The 24,438-nt window shown below is 40.8% G+C and overlaps 1 protein-coding gene across 11 annotated transcripts in view; it reads right to left on the minus strand.

The window, feature by feature from the left end:
* Positions 1-21,486, minus strand: part of SPATA18 (spermatogenesis associated 18) — a 45,425-nt gene extending 23,939 nt beyond the window's left edge. For 3 of the 11 annotated variants that reach the window (XR_008547558.2, XR_010156611.1, XR_010156612.1), the window contains exons 1-5: positions 20,975-21,458; positions 12,251-12,356; positions 11,876-11,991; positions 10,458-10,570; positions 576-815 (exon numbers count right to left, since the gene is read on the minus strand). Coding sequence is in view for 5 of the 11 variants with exons in the window: in XM_517297.6 (XP_517297.5) it covers positions 576-815; positions 2,815-2,910; positions 10,458-10,570; positions 11,876-11,991; positions 12,251-12,356; positions 20,975-21,061 (758 nt within the window). In the remaining 6 variants the exon portion in view is untranslated. Of the gene's footprint in view, positions 1-575; positions 816-2,814; positions 2,911-10,446; positions 10,571-11,875; positions 11,992-12,250; positions 12,357-20,974 lie in introns of all 11 variants that reach the window. The other 8 variants (XR_010156609.1, XR_010156610.1, XR_679689.5 and 5 more) reach the window with 7 other exon arrangements.
* Between the last annotated feature and the right edge of the window lie 2,952 nt (positions 21,487-24,438).

A 24,438-nucleotide genomic window follows, 5' to 3' on the forward strand; every position in this document is an offset into this window, starting at 1 on the left:
TCAAGCCAAAGAACTTTCCTTATAGCCGGGCGTGGTGGCTCATGCCTGTAATCCCAGCACTTTGGGAGGTGGAGGCAGGCAGATCACCTGAGGTCAAGAGTTCGAGACCAGCCTGGCCAACATGGTGAACCCGCATCTCTGCTAAAAGTAAAAACAAAATTAACCGAGCATGGTGGTGTATGCCTATAATCCCAGCTAGTCGGGAGGCTGAGGCAGGAGAATCACTTGAACCCATGAGGCAGAGGTTGCAGTGAGCCGAGATCATGCCATTGCACTCCAGCCTGGGTGACAGAGCGTGACTCTGTCTCAAAAAAAAAAAAAAAAAAAAAACTTTCCTTCTCCATATCTCTCAGCCCAAAGTTAATTAGTGTCCAAGTGCTGGCAACTCAGGAGGTATTTTCTCTCTCTGGAAGGGGTGCAGTTAAGAAAACAATCCCTTTACAATTCAAAGCTTGGCAGATTGCTGAGGTTTTGGTTCAGGGTATCATTTTATCATTTTACTTATTTCCCCCTCCCCGATCCCTTAACTCAGCAAAAAGAGCCTAAATGAGAAGATCTTTGAGAGTTTGTCTGACCTTCCTTGGAGTGCACTTTTCTCAGCAGACAGAACAGCTATCTCCTCCTTCAGGTTTCGGAGCTGTTTCTTATAATCGGACATGGCTTCTGTGTCCTGCTGGTCTGAATTCTGCTTGAGTGAGTTCCACTGCTCACACTTCCGCTCCTCCAAGCTCCGAGGCTCTGACCGCCTATTCTCTGAGCTCCTCTGATCTGTGTTTCTGTGGCGGGCATCCTCCTGAGCTTGAAGAGATTTAAGCCTGAACAGCAAAGAGAGAGGGCAGAGGAAGGGAAGAGAGGAGAGGGGAGGGAGTGAAGGAAGGAAGGAAAGGTAATAAGCAGCAATTGGCATGCTTAACAACAGAGGCTACTCAGCCTGCCATTATTGCATTGGGAAACTCTGATGGAAATACACATGAATGAACAAATTAGCAAGGAGCAGAACTGCCAGGGTCAGGGTGCCACTCCATGTCTGCAGCTTGCATGGGGAAAAGTTCCTAAAGAAAGGACACTCATGCAGATCCTCTAGCAAAAACACTGGACCCATAGTCATACTGTCCCATGTTGGACAGATCTTAACTGCATGCTCATTTGACCTCCAAAAGCTATTCAGGAAGCTGGTCTAAAATACAATCTCCTACCCTCATTAGTTCTTTGATTCTCTGAATAGTCTCAACTCTATTTTTAACATATTAATTGGAATATTTAATATTAATTAGAATCTTTGATTCTCTGAACAGTTGGAATATGAGAGAAAACTACAATGGAAATTGAATAACATCCACAAAACTAGCTAGAAGTGTGAACCTATGAAAATAATGTAGCAAACAAAAAAATCTTTAGAAATAAAATTGGCATCCTTATCAAGATACAAAGTGGCATGGCCACCATAAAACAAGAGCAAAAGCCGGGAGAAGAGAAGATGCTGCGATGAAAATGACAAGGGTGTAAAATGAAAAGGTAAGATTAAGAAGATAAGAAAGTTAGTAAGATTAAGAAGGATGCAAAGAAGCTAAAGATATAATAGAATGAAAAGCTGCACTACAAACAGTAAAGAACAGAATTGGTGCTATAGGTAATTGATGAGTAATATGATTGATGGATTTGAGAAGGTATAACAAATAGGAAATTAGAGATTAAAATGATGAGGAAGGGGAAGACAGAAGTAGAAAATAGAACAGTGTTCCTAGCTAAGATTTGTGGGTGTTCCTGACGAAATCAGAACCATTGGAACACATGCGAAGATAATCAAAAGGGGTGTGTGTGTGTGTGTGTGTGTGTGTAAAACACACCCCCCACTTACTCTTTTGGGAGGGGGAGATCAAAATTAAGATCCAGGAAGGTATAACCTTATTTTTTTTTTGAGATTGCTGTTTTTATTTATCTTTATGAAATTTGTTAAGTTTGCCTTTGCAGGCTAATATATGGTCAGTTTTTATGAATGTTTTATACATATTTGAGAATGTGAATTCACTCTTTTTTATTTTATTATTATTATACTTTAAGTTTTAGGGTACATATGCACAATGTGCAGGTTAGTTACATATGTATACATGTGCCATGCTGGTGTGCTACACCCATTAACTCGTCATTTAGCATTAGGTCTATCTCCTAATGCTATCCCTCCCCCCTCCCCCAACCCCACAACAGTCCCCAGAGTGTGATGTTCCCCTCGGGAAGGTATAACCTTAAAAGATCAATGTTTATTTTCCCCTTCTAGAAGTTTATCTTTAAGGAATAATCTGACAGTTCAACTGAGATTTTTCCACAAAAATTATCCCAATATTATTTCCCATGTTGAAAATTAGTATACAAGTAAATATTCAATATGAGGGAAATCCCCAAATGATGGAACATAATGAACCTATTTAAAACTAACTTCTGCAGTATTATTTCTTAGTGATAGAGAAAACAATGTCAGGTGAAAAGTTAGGATCCAAAATTGTATACTTATACATTTTATTCTGTAGTCTCAACTCTATTTTTAATATATTAATTGGAAAGAATGTAAAATAGTAACAGTCACTGGCTCTGCAATTATGAAAGGGTTTTTATATGCCTTTATACTATGTTGTACTTTGGAAGTTTTCTATAGTAGATAAGTAATATCTTTGTAGTAAATATATATATATATAATTATTAAAAATATTTCTGCATTTTCTCTCTGATAGTGAACAGATTCTTTCACGTTGTAATGGAGCACCAAAAAAGCTAAATTCAATGATTTAGGCTGCAATAATCCTGTAATTTTTTTCTTACTGCTTTTTCAGCTGATTTATTTCCTCCTCTGCAGCCAAAAGGGATATGGCCGATCTGTTCTTGCTTTCTTCAAGATTCTTTTCAGTTTCAGCCAGACTGTAAGATAAATCAGTAACTAAAGACAGATTTTTCAAAATTGGCAGACTTTCTAAATCAAGGCAGAGGCTCACTTAGGAACTTCTGGTATATGACATAGTTCAACATAAACAAGATCAAGTTAAAAGACATCTGCATTCAATCAGGTAATATTGCAAATATTGTGGTAGACTTGTATGCTAAAACATGCTAACATCCTTTGCTCAATGTCCAACACTAGGAAATTATAGAGCTACTACCCCCAAAAGACTTTTAGTATTAGAATATAAAGGACAAAGAAACTTGTTCAATTTCTCCTTCTCACCCGCCTAATTCATCTGCTCTAATTACATCAAAGCCCCAAGTTGGCTTTCTCTACAAAATCTCCACTTTTCTATAATATACCAACATTGATTTTTATTGCTTTGGACTGTGGGGCTGCAGACTTCTTCAATATTTAAAAAAATTATGTGCCCACCTATAAAGTCCTCACAATCACCTTTGACAATCAAGTACTTCATGTCTTCCTGCCTCTGACTTCTACTAATTATTGAGCACAAATTCTCTGAGTTTTCACTGTATCTCTGTCATAGTTAGTTTCAAATCCTCTTCATGGTAGACAAATCATAATAAATCATGTTATTTAGGTCTATCTAGTTTAAAAAATAAGTGGGGCTGGGTGCAGTGGCTCATGTCTGTAATTCCAACGCTTTGGGAAGCCAAGGCAGGAGAATCTTTTGAGCTCAGGAGTTCAAGACAAGCCTGTGCAACATAGTGAGACCCTGTCTCTATAAAAAATAGATAAATAAAATTAGCCAGGTGTGGTGGTGTGTGCCTGTAGTCTCAGCTACTCAGGAGGCTGAGGTGGGAGAATCTCTTCAGACTAGGACTTTGAAGCTGCAGTGAGTTATGACTGTGCCACTGCACTTCAGCCTGGGTGACAAAGTAAGAACATGTCTCCAAAAAAAAAATGGAAGTGAGATAGATGATACTGAATGAAGACCAATGGTCTTCAATGAAGTTGCCCCAGAACAGTGAGACTTGAGTTGACAAAGTCTTCTTGACTTCTCTGACCCTGCCAGATATCATAGCACTTGTCCTGAGGCTAAGATAGTGCAATTGCCTTCCAAACTCACATCAGCCTTTATCCTTCCCTCTAGATGGAAGAACAGTGGAAGGCAAAACACTGGGATTTGCACTTAGAGAGTGAAGCAGCCTGAGAAATAATGTGCTAACAGCATCCCTGTCAATCCCACAGATCCTAACCAGACACCGAAAATTCCATCCCCCACCTGATTCCTCCTCTAATAAATGCCCACTCGGCAAGGGCCTTCCACATAGTATCCCCAATTCTCCCAAGAAAACTTTGTTTCCCCTTCTCGGCACTCCATTCCCATTTACCTCATTGCATTCACACTATAAACTATTTGAGGGCAATAATTTTATTTTATTCATCTCTATCTCCAGTACCTAAACAGTTCCTGTCACACGGTATATTTTTTAAATGAGAAATGAATGAATGAATGAAATGTCTAAAAATGAAAAGAAAGCAAAAAATAGCATTAACTTCATAATATGGCTATTGGAGATTGAAAGGAAACTAATATATTTAATTCAAATATAAAGATGTAACAAGTTCTTAAAAGTAAATTTGTGAAAATGAACATTTTTATCAAGAGAAAATGAACTGTAGAAAATGGATCAAGAAAAGGAGGAAAATACAAGCAGGAATGAAGAACTTGGGTATTTTTCTCCTAACACATACAAGCGGATGCACATATAAGCAAACATACATGCTAATTTCACATGCTTGGATGACATACAGAAAGAAGAAAGAAAAGTACATCCATATGCTAACAATTGTTTTAATCAGGCTGACGTTCTATTTAAATATTTTGTTGCACATCTGTTCATTCATTGAGCAGATTATTGAGGACTTACTATGAGCCAGGCATGATGCTCAGTACTGGGGATACAACAGTGTCAATTCAGCAATGCAAGACAGTAACCCTTTGGATCTTCCAGGCTAGTTGGGGAGATAGATCATAAATATGCAAGCAAGTTTATTTTTTTAAGTTCCCAGTTGTGACTTCACTCTCTAACTTTTCTCATAAGTGCTATTATGAGAAAAGCAGATCACCATGGAAGAGTATTAAAGGAGAGAAGAAAGACCTTTCAACATATGGTGGTCACAGAAGGACTCTGAGAAAGGCACATTTAAGCTGAGACTTGGAGGATAATAAAGAGCCAGGCATGCAAAGAGCCAGTGGAAGACTGAAAAGTTCTTTCAGGCAATGGAAGAGCACAGGCAAAAGCCTCAAAGTGAGGAAGTATACAGTAGACTGGGTCAGGGGAAAGTGACAGGAGATGACACTGGAGCAGAAATACAGCCAGATCAGGAGGGGTGTTATGAGAGCCCTGGTGAGAAATTTAGAATTTTTTCTAAGTATAAAGGGAAGAGAATACTTAAACAAACTTAAAAGAAAAAAACAAACAACCCCATCAAAAAATGGGCAAAGAACATGAACAAACACTTCTCAAGAGAAGACATTTATGTGACCAACAAACATATAAAAACAAGTTCAACATCACTGATTATTAGAGAAATGCAAATCAAAGCCACAATGAGATACCATCTCATGCTAGTCAGAATGGCGATTATTAAAAAGTCAAGAAACAACAGATGCTGGCGAGGCTGCAAAGAAATAGGAACTTTTTCACACTGTTAGTGGAAATATAAATTAGTTCAACCATTGTGAAACACAGTGTGGTGATTCCTCAAGGATCTAGAACCGAAATAACATTTGACCCAGCAATCCCATTACTGGGTATATACCTAAAGGAATATAAATAATTCTACTATTGATACATGCACATATATGTTTACTGTAGCACTATTCACAATAGCAAAGACATGGAATCAGCCCAAATGCCCATCAATGATGGACTGAATAAAGAAAATGTGGTACATATGTACCATGGAATGCTATGCGGCCAAAAAAGGAATAAGATTATGTCCTTTGCATGGAAATGGATGAAGCTAGAAGCCATTATCTTCAGCAAACTAACGCAGGAACAGAAAACCAAACACCACATGTTCTCACTCATAAGTGGGAGCTGAACAATGGGAACACAGGGACACAGGGAGGGGAACAATACACACTGGGCTCTGTTGGGGGTTGGGGGAAGGGAGAGCATCAGGATACATAGCTAATGCATGTGGGGCTTAATACCTAGGTGATGAGTTAATCTGTGCAGCAAACCACCATGGTACACGTTTACCTATATAACAAACCTGCACATCCTGCACGTGTATCCCGGAACTTAAAATAAAATATAATATTTTTAAAAGGAGGAGACTAACAGCTTTTAATCAGAAGGATGATTTGATATGGCTGGGCGCCGTGGCTCACGCCTGTAATCCCAGCACTTTGGGAGGCTGAGGTGGGCGGATCATGAGGTCAGGAGATCGAGACCATCCTGGCTAACATGGTGAAACACCATCTCTACTAAAAATACAAAAAATTAGCCAGGCATGGTGGCGGGCGCCTGTAGTCCCAGCTATTCAGGAGGCTGAGGCAGGAGAATGGCATGAACCCAGGAGGCATAGCTTGCAGTGAGCCGAGATCGCACCACTGCACCCCACCCTGGGTGACAGAGCGAGACTCTGTCTCAAAACAAAAAGGAAAACAAAAAAGAAGGATGACTTGATACAATAAAACATATACATATTTGCTAAGTGGAAAACGGATGGTGGTTGACCAAGAATAGAAGTGGGGAAGCCAGTCAGAAGGAAGGCAATTGGTTCAGGAAAGAGATGTCAGAGGATTGAACCAGGGCAGGGGTGGCGGAATAGAAAGAAAGGGGCAAGTGTGAAAGTTTAGGCGATAGATTCAATTGGACATTCTGATAGATTGGATATAGGAGAGGAGGAAAAGCAAGATTCATAACCAGAATTCAGGCATAAAATCTAAAAATCTTCCCTTGCTTGGGGGTTCATCAAACCTGTGCAGACTTGTGGCCATTTGCCCATAATTATTGGAATTTGCATTTTGGAACTAAGTCAGAACCAAACCAGTCTCTACAAGGTTAGACATAGGGAACCTCCTTGGGTGGCCCATTCATTCCATCGTGGGCAGCACCCTGGCTTAAGAGACAAGTAGGCAAAGTAAGGGAGGGAAGAGAGAGCTGGCTACCATAGAATGTGGAGAACAAATTCTTTTAGTGATACCTTAAATTTAAAAACAGAATAAGAACTACAGGTGGGTTAAAACTAAACAAAGTGGAGAAAGGACACCCTATTCAACAAACGGTGTTGGGAAAACTGGCAAACCACATGTAGAAGGACGAAACTGGATCCTCACCTCTCACCTTATGCAAAAATCAACTCAAGATGGATCAAAGACTTATATCTAAGAGCTGAAAACACAAACAGTCTAGAAGATAACACCAGAAACTCTTTTAGATATTGGTTTAGGCAAAGAATTCATGCCTAAGAACCCAAAAGCAAATGCAACAAAAACCAAAATAAATAAAATGGGACCTAATTAAACTAAGAAGCTTCTGCACAGCAGAAGAAACAAAGAAACAAAAACAAACTTCTGCTAAGCGGAGTAAACAGACAACCCACAGAATGGGAGAAAATATTCACAAACTGTGCATTTGACAAAGAACTAATATCCAGAATCTACAAGGAACACAAAAAAAAATCAGCAAGAAAAAAAAACCATTAAAAAGTGGGCAAAGGACATGAATGGACAATTCTCAAAAGAAGATACACAAACAGCCAATACACATATGAAAAAAAATGCTCAGCATCACTAATTATCAGGGAAATGCAATTTAAAATCACAATGCAATACCATCTTACTCCTGCAAGAATTGTCATAACTAAAAAATCAAAAAACAATAGATGTTGGAGTAAATGTGGAGAAAAGGGAACACTTTTATGCAGCTGGTAGGAATGTAAACTAGTACAACCGCTATTGAAAACAATGTGGAGATTCCTTAACTAAAAGTAGAACTACAATTTGATCCAGCAATCCCATTACTGCATACCTGCCCAAAGAAAAAGAAGCCATCTTATGAAAAGGACACATGCACATGTATGTTTATAGCAGTACAATTCGCAATTGCAGAGATATGGAACCAACCTAAGTGCCCATCAACCAAGGAGTGGATAAAGAAAATGTGGTATATATACACCATGGAATACTGCTCAGCCATACAGTGAAATGAAATAATGGCCTTTGCAGCAACTTGGATGGAGCTGGAGGCCATTATTCTAAGTGAAGTAACTCAGGAATGGAAAACCAAATACCATATGGTTCTCACTTATAAGTGGGAGTTAAGCTATGAGGATGCAAAGGCATAAGAATGATATAATGGACTTTGGGGACTTGGAGGGAAAGGAAGGAGGAGGGTGAGGGATAAAAGACTACACATTGGCTATAGTGTATACCGCTCAGGTGACAGGTGCACCAAAATCTCAGAAATCACCACCAAACAATTTATCCATGTAACCAAATACCACTTGTTCTCCAAAATCTATTGAAATAACATAAAAATAGAAACTAAGAAAACCAGGGAAAAGCAGCAAGCATCTTCATGTATGCAACTTCCAAATGGTTGGTGGAGAGAATATATATATATATATATATATATATATATATATATATATATACACACATACATACATACATAGAGAGAGAGAGAGAGAAGGAACACATACGTGATAAAGCATATAGGGCAAAAGGCATATGAAAGGGCATATGGAAATGTTTAGCGCTATTCTAGCAGATTTGCTGTGTTTGAAATTATTTTCAAATGAAAAGTTTTTTTAAAGCATGCATTAAGTTTCTTGATCTATGGTACCCCTTATAGGTAACAACAGTGTCACTGAAACAAGAAAGAGAAGTGGGAAACCCTGGCCCCTACTGGTGCTGACAGCCATCAAGAACCAGTAAAGTTTTGATGCCCTTCCTCACAACTAGAGGAAAATGGAGGGTCATCTGCAGCCGTTGCTAGCTAATGTCCCAGGATACCTCCCCAGACAAGACGTGCACAACTCAGGACCCATCAGCACGAGACACTAGTGCCTACATGAAATTAAGGCCAGCAAGAACCCAGAGGGCAGTATAAGACCAAAAACTCCTCATGTCCGTCACCAGGAGAGTATACAAGCATCCCTCCCCTAGAAAGGATGAGGGGAAGGGAGACCCCAAGAGAGGGCAAAAATAGCTCTTAATGCATGTTTGCACTTGGAATGAGCTGAATGTTTACAGAAAATGGACTACGATAAACCAAAAATGACTGTGTGAACTTGAAGTGGCTTATTGAAAAATCCTTCAAAATGAGCTCACATTGGTTGTAATAAATTATATATTTTATGCTTTTTGCATATTACATTTATAAATTTTGACTGCTTCAGGTATATAACTGCTCATTGATTATGATTCCAGTTGGAAATATGAATGGATATGTGTGGAGGTGCAGGCACAAAGAAAAATGTCTGGAGTAAAATATACCAAAATGTTAATGGGGACAAGAAAACAAGTGATTTTCAACAATTTTTATTTGTTGTATGCATTTTGAGAAAGAAATTTGTATTACTTTTATAATCAGGCAAAACTAAATCAATAGAGATTTCTTCCTTAGAAAAATGGAAATGTCATCAGGGAACAAGGCAGAGCACCACACATTATTCCATCCTAGCCTTAACTAGTTATTAATTTTTTTTTAAAAAAGATTTCCTTTCTGTCCCATTTATGTCAGCAATGAAGCAATGCTGTGGTAGGAGAAATTCCCATTGATGGATTTTTGTTAGGTATGTCAAGCACAGTTTCATACATATTTGTCTACCTGCCTCAAGTACAAATCCAAAGTCCACATACAATTTTCTTTGCAGTGATTCCCTAAGCTTGCTACCCTGGCTCTGCCCACAACATGCATCTGATATGTGTTGTTGCCTGAATTGCTTAACTTTTAAAAAGTACATTCTTATACCTAATAGTTATTGCAAAATCTTGAATTCTTCCTTTCTTAAAAGACTCTGACTCTCTCAGATTCAGAGAAGCACACATACACCCCTAAATGAGTATAATAGACTGATAGATGCAGCCTACTTCATTTGACTTTTGCTGTCTTTCTCTTAATTCTCCTCTTTGTCTGATTGTTCACTCTCTTTTATTCTTTCCCCTTCACATCTTTTTAAAAATTTTTCTCCCAATAGGTAGATTTTTGTCTAACAATCTTTACCTGTTTGTCAATATAGGCTGATGATGTGCCTATGAAGAAGGAACTCCAAAGAAGGAACCAGGGGACCATGTATCATAATATATCCTGTCCCCAAATCCACAGACACTGACCACTGACTCTAAACTCTCTCTCTCTGTCTCTCTCTCCCTCTCTCTCTGTCATACACACATGCCCACAGACACACACACAATCATATTACTTATTTGCAAATGCCCACATTTTACATGAGCCATTATTCTCCTTTCGAATTTAAAACTTAATTAAATTGAAAACAATTCTTTTTGGAAAAAGATAACTTGCATTCCTCTTACTCGTCTTGAACCTGGTTGAGTTGACTCCGGGTTGAGTTCAAATTAGAGTCTAACTGTTGCATATCCCGATCCCGAGGACTGGGATCTTTATGTCTCTCCCTATCAAACGTGTCCTGGAAAGATACACCAAAAAAAAAAAAAAAAACAGTCTGAATACATTAAATGACATGGATGAATTTTTAAAAAACAGCCCAACTCAAAAGAGCACATTATGCACAGCTCCATGCACATGAAGTTCTAGTACAGGCAAAATTAATCTAGAGTGATAAAAATCAGAAGATGGTTGCCCTGGGGAAGGTGCAAGAAATGCTCTAGAGTGATGGAGATGTCTGATATTCCAATAGGGATGGGAATTAACACAGGTATATGCATTTGCTGAAATAGCAATCTATGGATTTCACTGAATATAAATTATACCTCAATTTCCAAAAACAGTTTGAAATTCTACATCTTTATACCTAGAATAACACCCACACAGAGGATAAAAACCTGAGAAGCGTCCATAAATTCTCAGGGAAAAAAAATTACTTAATGATAACTGAAGTCTATAAAGTACTTAACATGTGTCAGGCCCTGTGTAACTTGTTTAGTGTGCTTATCACATTTAATTCTCACAAATGAACCTTTTAGATCAGCAAAACCATTGTCTCCATTCAGCAAGTAAGAAAATTGAGACATAAATGTTTAGATACCTACCCAGGGCCATAAAAGAGGGACTGGTTTTCGGCTCAGTGATCTCCAAGCAGGGATCCTTCAGCCACTATCTTATAATGCTCTTGCTCAGAACAGACTAAATGCTTTCTTTCTGTTATTATTATTATTATTATTTTTACTTTAGGTTCTGGGATACACATGCAGAATGTGCAGGTTTTTTACATAGGTATACGTGTACCATGGTGGTTTGCTGCACCTATCAACCTGTCACCTAGGTTTTAAGCCCCACATGCATTAGCTATTCGTCCTAACGCTCTCTCTCCCCTCACCCCTGCAATCCCCCAACAGGCGCTGCTGTGTTGTTCCCCTCCCTGTGTCCATGTATTCTCATTGTTCAGCTCCCACTTATGAGTGAGAACATGTGATGTTTGGTTTTCTCAGAACAGACTAAATGCTTTCTAAATGCTTCTGTTTTAGAAAGGATTATAGGTAAATCCATATAAATGTTTAAAAGTAAAGTAACTAATGTTTTGGTTGCCCAGATGTAATGATGTGGATGCCTTAAGCAAGGTATGTGCTCTCTTTCTAGTCTGATCTCCACCTGTTCAAAAACTAACACCGTCCCATGGAAACCACCAATATCCATCACAAATTGTGACACTCTATCAGTCTACCAGAATTAAGTCCTCTTCTTCTCTTGGAGGTTTCTGATTCGTTTTATCTCACTGTTCAGAAAGTCAAGGGTTATCCTTCAGCATCCCTACCTGCAGAGAGGGGACCTTGCTGTCAACAGATTTTCCCATGGAAGCAGCAGTAAAGGAAGCCTCCAGCCAAGGCAAAAGGCGTGACTTGATTGTTTCCACACCATCATTACGTCCTCCTAAAATGTTAAATGACGAGTTAATGGGTGTAGCACACCAACATGGCACATGTATACATATGTAACTAACCTGCACGTTGTGTACATGTACCCTAAAACTTAAAGTATAATTAAAAAAAAAAGAGAGAGAATACACACATCAGGTCATCAGGTCAGTGAGAGAAACCCAACCACACCAACAGTCAAAGAACACAAAAAAGCACCAAGAAAAGAGAGAAAGGCAAGCAGAACTGGATGGGAAATTACAGGCCATTCTCACCTTCTTGGGCTGCTGCTGTGAGGATCCCAAAGAGTTGTCCCTGCACCTTGGCAACTTGCTCAATGAGTTCAAGGCAATGGTTTAGATTTTGATCACACGTGTTTGTCTGCAAGGGCAAAACAGTAGATAACCAGGGTAATTACTTCACTCTGGGACCCACTGCAGACAGACCAGGGCCTCACTTGACCCACGAGCTGCCTGGCTCCGGTATGCTTTTGTGGCAGGACTGCTGTGTGGTCACCAAAACCTATCTCCCTTTCCTCCTGGACACAAAACTAGACCACATTTCACAGTTTCCCTAGCAGTTCGTGTGGCCATGTAACTGAATTCTGGTTAACTGGATGGGAAGTGATATATGCCTGGGGCCTGGCCCAGAAGAGAACCTCTTGAATGACTTTTTTTTCTTTTCCCCTCTGCCAACTGAATGCAGAAGAGCCAAGAGAGGATGCTGAGGGCATAAGGGGTGGTGGAGCCACAAGATTTGCAAGGCTGCTGACTGAATGCTTGCACTGAATTGTCGCATGGTTGAGAAAGTTGGTTTGTGTGTGTTAAGCCACTGAGATTTGGAGGTTGTTTTTTATAGCAATAATCCTACTCAGTAAAACCCTACAAAAATACATTTAAAAAGTAAATAGACCTGTTATAAGACAATACAAATGACTGCCGAATTTACCTGCTTTATTGGTTCCTGTCCTCTACATAAATTCAATTTGTATATATTATATATGCATAGAGAACATTACTTCTTAACAGCAAGAAGGTATTGCTGGGTTGAGGATATAAGGGACTTGGCACTTGCAGACTCGTGGGGCAGACAGATGAATAGCCAGTTACTCTGCAGCAGAATAGTAAGTCTTACCTACACAGATGAGTGCAAGCTCTACCCAAGAGTCCATTGTCTTGGAAAGTCTGGGAAGGCTTCCAAGAGGAAGTGAAATCCAGTCCAAGATGAAATTAGCCAGACTTGGAAAAGGAAGTGGTTCCAGTGGTTGTGAAACATTCTAAGCAATGAGAACAAAACATGAGGCGGCCAAGAAGTGAACCTTTTAGCTATTATTCTGCTTTCCTCATTCCTTTGAAAGATTCTACCATTTCAACATAAGCCAAATCTCTAACTGACTCCAACATTACAAGAAGGAATACAACTACAAGCAACAAACATCATGTGGTTGTAAAAATGCATCGATTTATGTGTCACCTCAGGGCTCAATAAGGCATCGTTCCTTGGTGCCTCCTGGACACAACAAATCCCAGAACAGAAAACAGCGTACAAGGCGGATAGAAACTAGGAGTAAGAGAAAAGTTGAGATAATCTCTAGGCAAAAGTTTACAAGTCAAAAGCACATCTGCATCAACCAAGGAAATGGTTCAGACAGGCAGAAGCTCCTTGAGGACAGAGACTGGGCCTGTCCTGTTGGTGGTTGTATTCCCACCCCTGCATTCTACAGTGCCCCTGTATTCAGAATCATTGTGTATTGGATGGATGCATGTAAATGAGATGATTCACTCACTTTGTATTTATTATATCTCTCCTATATGCCAGGCTCTATTAGTGCTTTACATATATAAACTCAGCTAATTCTCTCACTAGTACAATAGGAGCTAGAAGAATTATTATTATCATTCCCATTTCAGATGAGAAAGCTGAAGCACAGAGAGGTTAAGTAACTGGTTCTTGGCTACCCAGCTAGTAAATTATGAGAGCTGAGATTGGACCCCAGCAGCCCAGCTTCCAGAGCCCATGCTCTTAACTACTAAACTATACTGACTTTTAGATCATGATTCTTGCTGGGAGTACATGGAAGACTGGATGATGCAACCAAGAGTGAATGGGGAGGGCATCCAGGGAAGGCTTCTCTGTGGAGGGGACCCTTGAGTATTCCTGGGTTATAAGATTCAGGGAAGCACACCACTAGGGAAAGAGCTTACCAGGCAGTGGGAACAGCAAGGACAAAGGTTCTGTGACAGGAACAAGTTTGGCAACCTTGAATATGTCAATGTGGCAGAGGCACAGAAGGTCATTTAGAGGTTGGCAGGGCAAGTTGACCTGGAGAGCCTTTCGCACCTGGCATGGAGTTTGGATGGGATGCACTTATAACTGAGAGGGCAGCTGGGTTAATTTCCATGCTTGGTAAATGGTACCTGATGACTAATTCTGTTGTAGCATTGATTTCTCCTGCAGCCATTTTTTCTCCATCTCATCCATCTAATCTCTCCTCCCAAAAAGATCATGAGTTCTTTTTAAAAATGATCTTGCTTTGCTCATGTTTGTATCTATTGCCACTAGTATCCTAGCAAATTGAAGGGTCTAAACAACGTTGATGAATGAATGATTTAACAGTGACATGATAGAGCATTTAAAACCCATAGCCTGAACAGCTATCTCCATTTCTTCCTCATTAATTCAGCAGCTCCTTGCCCTGGCCATTTTATACCTGCACTTATTACACTGAACTTCAATTACCTGCTTACAAGCCTTTTGCCCTCTGGCTAGATCATTCCATGTGCTAAGTAGACGGACAATGAGCTTGGGAGTCAAGCAAACCTGAGTATCTCAGCTCTGCTGCCTGCCACAATTCTATGTGACCCTGCACAAGTTACTTAACTTCTCTGAGCCCATTCCTCTCCTATGCAATGGGGATAATAATGCCTTGTGGAGCATTAGAATTAAATCAAAATAATACACGCCCAGCACCTCAGACACAGAAGGTGTTCATCAATTGGCACCTATGAGGTAGCATGCAGTATTGAAAGGAGCCAGTGGCTTAGGAATAAGGCAGACCTTTGTTCAAATCTGGTTCTCAACTTATCAGCTGCATTCCCTTAGAAAAGACATTTAAATATGAGGCTCTGTTTCCCTCTGTTTAGGAGGTAGCTGATCTCATGAGCAGAGTCTAGCATAAAAGAAGTACACAATAATTAGAAGTATTATTGTGGTATCATTGCTATCTGTTCCTATGCCTTGCCCAGTGCCTGGTACATACTGGGTACCCAGAGGAATGGTGGTCAAATGAGTTTTTAAACACATCTTAAATAACAGGAGAGAATATCCTATGTCACACAGTTCCCCTTCCCAAGACATGTTACCACATGCTGCAACTTCTAAACACAAAGCATTGCACAAGATAATCAAGTTGCAATAGGGTCACATTATTCTAGTAAACACATACTTACATACCCACACAAGACAAACAGAGCAAAGATATGGACTAATTATACTGTCTCCAAAGCACAGACTCTCCAGATTTATTCATTCATAAATCATTGAGTTTCTATTATATGTAAGGCCCTGGAAACAAAGCTCAGGAAACAAAGCTATATTAAAAAAAAAAAAAGTTGCCTGCAGTCAGTGAACTAATTAGATGGGGAAGTGAGATGGAGAACAAGATAAGAACAAGGGGATAAATGATTACCTTAGAGTTTATATTAAGTGCTCTGTGTGGATAACAAGCTATAGGAGCAGCAAAATAACCTCTGGTGAGGTGTGAAGGGTAAGAGGGAAGGGCATTTCAAGAGGAGGAACAGAAGGCACCAAGGCATATTAGCGGAAAGTGAGTACAGGGTCCAGAGACCAAGTCTGAAACACTTGACTTGCCACAGTAAGGGTCTTGGGCTTTATTCCATCATCAAAATGTTTAAGGATGCAACAGAGGAAGGTGGGTGTGACATGCTCATATTTGCTTTGCATGTTACAAAAATCTGTCTGGCAAAAGCAGACCAGATAGACTTTGGGTCACAGGGTGAGTCTGGTGGGGAGGTAGATGGGTATAACCATCTAGCTGAGAGATGCTGGAGGCTATAGACATACTAAGGGTCTCCCAAAGGTCCTTCCCAGCCCCAAATTACACCTGTGCCAGTAAAGGTCCCACCGATTTCAGCATTACCTAAGAAGGTCAGAGAGTTTAGAAACGAGTAAGAGGTATGAGAGGGATGATCCTGAGTTTGGGTTTGAACAAGTCAGGGGGCCTGCAGGACCTTCGGATGGAATGTCCAGTAGTAGTACCTAATAATTACTGATCACCTACTCTATGCCAGCCAGGCCCTGTGCTAAGAGCTTTATATACATGGCTCCATTTAATCCTCAGAACAATCCTACAAATGGGATGCCATCATCATCCAAAATTCACCACTGAGGAAAAACAAATTAAGTAATTTGAAGAGACAATGGTGGAGACCCATTCCTGCAGCCTCCAGCACTGGAGCTGAGCTCTCAAACACAATGCTTTCCCCAAAGCAGATGGAAAGTAAGTCTGGAGCTTAGAAGACAGACAGGTCTGGGAGGTGTGGCTTTGGGAGGCTTCAGCAAGTGGGAGAGTGCAGAAGCCACATGCACAGATGAGATTACCAGGGAGAGGAAAGAGTGAGGAGAGGGCTGAGGGCAGAACGAGGGGCAATTTTGCTATGTCAGAAGTGGTCTGAGTAAGAAGAGCCAGTGAATAAAAAACAAAACAAGAGCAATCAGAAATGAGAGGACACCCAGGAAGCAAGATGAAGAAGAATAAGGAGGCCAAAGAAGCAGATGGTTTCAAGAAGCAGAAGGGCATGGTTTATTCATGCATTTATACTCTCAAGAAATTTTATGGAGATGCCACTATGCAGTAGATGCTAGGGACACAATGTCTCCTGCCCTGGAGGAATTTAGAGTCTAAGATAAACACGAAAATAAATGCAAAAACACATGCTACTTACTATAATAAAAATTGGTCCAGATTTCAGAGGTAAAACTCAAAAGAGAAGCTGGTAAGGGCCACGAAGTTTCAGGAAAGCCTTTGCCTGAGGAGCTTTGTGGGCTCCCACTCCTAGAAATTGATTTAATTGCTCTCGTGTGGGGCCTGGTCATTGGAAACATAAAAGCTTTTTAGACAATTCCTATATGCAATGAAGATTGACAACCACAGCATTAATGGGCAACAAAATCAATTTAGTGAGTCTCAAACAGCAAATTATACTAAAAAGAAAATAGTAAAACACACCACAATGAGTAAAGGTAAGAATTATTAGTGAAACTTGAGTTTTTAAGTATAAGGGTTTATGTGTGCTATATTGTGAAGTAAAATGCATTGAGTCCTGTAGGTAAGTTTTAAAAACAATGTTCTAGGGGACAATGCCTTGCCTGTGTTGAGAATCACTAGTATTGGCAATGAGAGCCATAAAAATGATGCCTCAAACAGCTGTATCAAAGTTGGATTGGAAGTGGGCATGAATGAAGGCAGGGAAATGAATAAGAACTTTCCATGTTATAAGTGTAGAACTGAAATAAGTAAACTTCAAACACATTCTAATGGCTTTGTGCAGACAGGAAAGCAAGAGTTAATAGAAAAGAATAAAATATTCAGGAATACAACCACCAACATTATTAACATAAAGACATGTTCTTTTAAAGTCACTAACCCCTGTCACACAAATATGGGCTAAGAGCCTCCTTTGGCTACCATGATTGCTGCAAAAATACTGCTAGTTCTGTTACAGGCAAAATTTTCTGGACTGCATGAAGCTACTGTTAAAATAGAGATCTTAGGACTAATATAACAGACTCTTTACAGCAATAAGATAAAGACCTAAGGTCATGCCAGGCAAGGATTAAGTCACATACCCCTACACATAAAGAATCAGCCATGTTCTAATTGTCAAAAGGTTTTTTCTTTTTATCTAGTAGCTAAGCAAGTACTGGCCTCGAGATAAACAATGTTAAAACAATTGCAACTCACTGACCACCAGACTCTGACTAACTGATCCCCTCCCGTTCCACAGTCCATAACTGCAACTTCAACTGGATAAGAGACTGATTTCAGTAACTTTCTCTTGATAAGAGATCACGGACCATAGGCTGGTTCTGGCCGGTCCACAGAGGCTGTACACTAAGTTCCTTCATGTCCCTGCCTCCACCTTTGATGTATAGGGCCTAATTGTAATACATTTAAATGTTAAGCTTCTACCCCAAAATGAATATAGGATGAACGTAACATGCATGTTTGCTTACTATGCTTGTGAGCGTTCCCCCTTCGTGAATATTACCTGTTGAATATGTTTACATGTAGCCAACTCGTTCATCATTAATTCCTGCCTTACCTTTCCTACTTCCAAGTGCCTGCCTCTGGTTTCAGCAGGGGCCTGCTTCCCAGCCTGCAGGTTGCTACCCTTTCTAAGAAATAAAGCTCTCCTAAGAAAGTGAGGATGTTACTATCTCACTCAAATATCAACAGGTGAAAAGTTTTTCAGGCAGAGAAAACAGTGAGTGCAAAATGCCCTGAAGCAGAAGCATGTCCACATCTCTAGAACTGTGCTGTCTGAGACAGCAGCCATGAGCTGCATGTGGCTATCTGAATTTAAATTGGACTTAAGTCAAATTAAAAATTCTGTTCTTCAGTGTGTACTTGCCACATTTCAAGTGCCCAATAGTCACCTTATTGGACAATGCAGATATAGAACCTGTCCATCATCATAGAAAGTTCTATTGGACAGCATTGCTCTAGGACGAGCAAGAAAGCTGGTACTGCTGGAGTGGGCTGAGCAAGGGAGAGAGTAACAGATAAGGTTAAAGAGCTTAAATGGGCACAACTGTGTAGGATTTTGAAGGTCATTGTAGGAGCTTTGGCTTCTTCTGACTGAAATAGGAAATTTGGAGTGTCTTGCAAAAAGAGTAACTTGATCTGACTTGACATTTAGAAGTATCTCTTCAGGTTGTTATTTTTGTAATAATCCAGGTGAAAGATGTTCAAGGATGGAGAAGGGTGGTAGCAGTGGGGGTGGTGAAAAGTGTTTAGATTCCGTATGAACTTTGAAGTTAGAACCAACAGATTATGATGGTGAAAAGGGAGTGGAGTATATAATGATGAAGACGACTTAGAAAAATGAGACCTGTGGTTGGGGCATGGGAGAGGCTAAATTCCATTTTGGACAGATTTGACTTTGAGCATTTTGAGCATTTCAATAGCATTCACTATTGAAAGATGTCCAATGGGCAGTTGGAGAAGTGAGAGCTCAGATGGGAACACATCCTATAGAAATAAGATTCATCAGCATACTTGTAACAGATGAAGCAGGAGTGGAGGGGGAAGAATACAGGTGTCAACATTCCAATGTGATAATGATGCCTGCAAACTCAAGAGAAATGATGGAACCTGGGGAGTGGCCACAAGGTATGAAAAACACTGGTGGCTGTGAGTGCAGCCTCTACTGTAGAGAGATGAAGGGAACAGCTGGATGGAAATGGTTTTAATGAGAGCAGAGAATGGGATGTTATCAAGACAGGAAAATGTAATAAACTAGGCACTTCTCATCACTTACAGGGAGTTTCTAAAATAATTGTTTATTAGTTCCAGACAAATCCTAGTGTTATTTGTAATAAACATTGTGACAAACAACATGTTTTTTTAAAATTCAGAGTTTAGTTAGGCCACTGGGCAAAAAAAAGGGGGTAAATACTGTGTACATGTTAGAATTTCTTATTCTCAACCTCCTGAGACTAAGTAGTAGGTACTTTTAAAATTAGTTGGGGGGAACCCAAGTCTTTTATGATAAAGAGGTCATTTTAACTTTCCAGAATTCTTAATGGAGAAGGAATGGTCAGCCCTTGTTCTTTAAAAGGGAGCAAAGAGACTGAACAGGAAGCACTAGAAAGGAAGGCTAAGGAGAAAGCTGTAGCTGCTCTTTGAGCTCCCCTCCACTTCAGGAGCACTGGTTAAAGGGTGAATGGGGAAGCCTAAGGACCTCATAACAGGCAGGATCTCAGAAACAAACTAATCTAGGCTCAAAAAATTAAAATCTGAACAGGAAATTTACATATCATCTAGACCAATCTCTGCTATTTCACAGATGAGGTACTAAGACCCAGAGAAGTAAAATAATTTGACTCCGTCATTCAGCTAGTTCTATGCAGAGCCAAATGTAGAAACAAGGGGGGGCTAATTTCCGGTCCACAGTTCTTTTGCCTGACCGCTCCACTTATTATGTAAGAGGGGAAATCCCTATTTAAGACGGACCGACCGAATGTAAAGCAAATTCAACACTCACTATTCTATTTGGGGGAAGGGGGGAATTACGGGGAGGCAGGGTGCGAGTAGGGATTAATGAGATTTGAAAAGTGCTCATGGGTTTGGTGACAGAATACTGGCTTCTCACAAATGCCTGGAAAAAGGCCTGAATCCGCCCTGGTGTTGGAACTGTGCCTCAATTTCCAGGCCCACCAGCACGCAAGTGAAACCCGCAACGTTAACAAGTGTCCGTTTCGCTGATTTCTGGGTAAATAACTCCTGGGTGTGTGTTTATACAAATCCATTCTGATACAAACCCTGGGCAGGAGAGGGTTGTAGTAAAAAATAATTCGGGATTGGGGAAGCAGGCGGTGTGGATTGCGCTGGCAAGGGGGATGGGAAAGAGTGGCGGGCATGACCAGACCAGCCGCGGACAGCAGGGCTTCCCTATTGCTAGGTCGCCGGCGTCCTTAGTTACCACTGATTGGAAGCACTCTCCAGTCTCCGCAGCCTAGTGCTGCGCTCCGCAGGCCGCCTGCGCGCCGCCTCCCGAAGCTCGGAGACAAGGGCACGTACACACATGTCCTTCCTTCCCCAGAGATCCCGGTCGAAAGCTGAGATCCTGGTTAGGAATCGCAACCGCGGAGGCATTGCAAAGTGGCCACCAACTCCAGCCTTAAGAAATCCCCGACAAGGGCTGTGCTGGAACCTATGGGAGGGCGAACCCCGGGGGTTTTTCACCCAGACTCACGTTGTACTCCTTCAGCCAGAAGTCTAGCTTTTCCTGCAACGTTCGTAAAGTTTCGTTTGAGACCAGTCTTTTCAGGTTTTCCGCCATCGCTCACTATTCCTCTCGGCCCCACGCTGCGCGATGGAGACTTGGGGGGACCAGGCGGTGGCCTCCGCAGGACCGTGGGGTGATATGGCGGGAAGGGTGTTCTCTTCTGGGGGGCTCAGAGCGCGGCAGGTGTTTCCATCCTCTCCCTCGGGTCTGACCTGGCCGGGTTCGGGAAGCCAGAGGGGAGGTGCCCTGGGCCGCAGCCGCCGCGCCTCATCCGCCGTCCCGCGCGGTCTCCTGGCTCCCCAGCAGCCGCCTGAGCCCGGCCATAGATACCCTGGCGATTATTAAACAAACCTTGACGTGGACGGGTTGGCTGCCAGGGACGCGCGCGGCCCGCGTCGTGGCAACGCCCGCGCCGCCCCGCCCTGGGTGACAGCCGCGCGCCCCAGGGGTGGACTGAGACGCGCCGCCGCGCGGGCTGGAGGGCAGCAGGGCGTCTAGAGCATTCCTCCCCATTCGGGGTTCTGGGTGCCCACGCGTGTCCAGAAAAGCAGAAGTTAAGTCTCTATAGAAGTTTGGGGCTAGGCTCTCAGGAGATCACCTCTTTGGCCCCTTTATTCTTTCGCCTTTCATTCCTTTAATTCTTCATTTGTAGCGCCTTGGGTTTACCTGTATGAAACTTGTAACTAAAATTTCAGTACTTCTTACTTCTAGCTTTTACTTTGTTCCTTGACCCACTGGGTGGGTACCCAAGTTAATAGAGTTTAGCTCCAGGATGTTCACAAATTAAAGTTAATCCCTCAGGTTTGGATAAGATTTGGCAGTATGTATTTTAGTACTTTTTTTTTTTAGAGTTATTGAGCACTCTAAAGCTTCATTTAATTCTGAATTCTCTAATTGGGACTTTCTTGACCTACTTTGGCACTATTTCAAAAGTGTGTATTCTGCTACAGAAACAGGTTCAACTACTTAGGAAACCATTTCGACCATCTTTAAGCGCTTTCGAAGCAAGCTCTTTTATATACCATCAAAAAATGTGCTGATTGTAAATCATTCCTATGCATTCATTAAAACAGCGGTGGGGAGCAGAGCCTCAGCTGGTTAGCTAGCTAGTTTAACTTAGTTTCATCTCTGTAGGTACTTGAAAATCTGTGAACACTGCATATATTCAAGTATTGTAAAATCAAGAATTTTCACCACCTCTCATGTTTTATTTCTCTTGATTACAGTGGCTTTACTATCTGCTAATGAAAATGAAAGGCTCAGTTTTGGAGCCTGTGTTCCTACTATTTTCTGTAGGCCACAAAATAAGGACTATAGGGGTATAACATGTTATTTGATTGGAGTAGAATAATAATTTCTAATGTTAAAAATACCCACTCAACAAAACAGCTAAATATTCATTAAACAACTTCATATATATATGTAAAATGAATTGAGAAAAACTTCAAATTTCTCAATTTGGACCTAAATCTTTGAACAGTCCCATTTACTTATTCATAAAAAACCATATTGGAACATTTATGTCAGCTAAATTAGAGGTAAAGGATTTTTCCTTGCTGTGAGCACCTTAATTAGCCTGTAATCCTTGGTTTCATCATCTGTAAAAGGAAAATAATTCTCTCATAGGATTATTATGAAACTTAGTAAGATAATTCATGTATTTAGTACAATGCTTGGCAAAATGCAGTAGCAATTGCTCTAGTAATTGCTGTTTATTAAATATAAACTAATACTGACCTACATTTGCTATTATTAGGAATGTGGATTAGTATTAGTTTATATTTAATAAAGAAAACTAGTTGTAAACAATCTAAACCTCCAACAATAGGGTAATGGTTAAGCAAATAATTCAATGAAATGTTGCACAATAAAAATCTTGTTGTTGTAGAATATATTCTATCTACAAATTTCCACTATAACGAAAAAGGCAGAACACTAAATTGTATATACTGTGTTAAATTACACAATGTGAACCCAAGGTATAATTGTGGGTTATTTTAATTGCTCTTTTATATTTTTCTGATTTTTTCAAGTTTCTACCATGAACATGAATTGTTTGTATGAAAATTTATTCAGAAAAAAGTTACCCCAAACAGTTACTAACATGGTTTGGCTGAGTCCTTGCCAAAATCTCATCTTGGATTCCACGTGTTGTGGGAGGGGTCCAGTGAGAGGTAATTGAATCATGGAGACAGGTCTTTCCTGTACTATTCTCGTGATAGTGAGTAAGTCTCATAAGATCTGGTGGTTTTGAAAAAGGGAATTTTCCCTGCACAAGCTTGCTGCCACCCATATAAGATGTTACTTGCTCCTCCTTGCCTCCCACCATGATTGTGAGGCCTCCCTCGCCATGTGGAACTGTAAGTCCATTCAACCTCTTTCCCTTGTAAATTGCCCCGTCTCAGCAGCTTGTAAACCAACTAATACAGTAAATTCTTATGGGGATTGCAGCGCCACTGAAAATATATCCAAAAATGTGGAAGCACTTTAGGAACTGAGTAACTTTTTGGAACTGAGTAACAGGCAGAGGTTGGAACAGTTTGGAGGACTCTGAAGAAGACAGGAAAATGTAGGAAAGTTTCGAACTCCCTAGAGTCTTGTCAAATGGCTTTGACCAAAATGCTGATAATGATATAGACAATGAAATCCAGGCTGAGGTAGATGGAAATGAGGAATTTGTTGGGAACTGGAGCAAAGGTGACTCTTTTTATGTTTTAGCAAAGAGACTGGCAGCATTTTGCCCCGACCTAGAGATTTGTGGAACTTTGAACTTGAGAGAGATGATTTAGGTTATCTGGCAGAAGAAATTTCTAAGTAGCAAAGCATTCAAGAGGTGACTTGGGTGCTGTTAAAGGCATTCCATTTTGAAAGGGAAGCAGAGCATAAAAGTTCAGAAAATTTGCAGCCTGACAACGCAATATAAAAGAAAATCCCATTTTCAGAGGAGAAATTCAAGCGGGCTACAGAAATTTGCATAAGTAACAAGGAGCCAGATGTTAATCCCCAAGACAATGGTGAAAATATCTCCAGGGCATGTCTTCAGGGCAGCCTAGGGACTTGATGCCCTGCGTCCCAGCCACTCCAGCCATGGCTGAAAGGGGCCAATGTAGAGCTCTGGCCATGGCTTCAGAGAGTACAAGCCTCAAGCCTTGGGAGCTTTCATGTGGTGTTGAGCCTGCAAGTACACAGAAGTCAAGAGTTGAGGTTTGGGAACCTCTGCCTAGATTTCAGAAGATGTATGGAAACACCTAGATGCCCAGGCAAAAGTTTGCTGCAGGGGTGGGGCCCTCATGGAGAACCTCTGCTAGGGCAGTGCAGAAGGTTAATGTGGGGTGTGAACCCCCACAAAGAGTCCCTACTGGGGTGCTGCCTAGTGGAGCTGTGAGAAGCCTCTGTCCTCCAGACCCTAGAATGGTGTATCCACAGAAAGC

Source organism: Pan troglodytes, chromosome 3 (genome assembly GCF_028858775.2).
Source record: "Pan troglodytes isolate AG18354 chromosome 3, NHGRI_mPanTro3-v2.0_pri, whole genome shotgun sequence".
NCBI lineage: Eukaryota > Metazoa > Chordata > Mammalia > Primates > Hominidae > Pan > Pan troglodytes.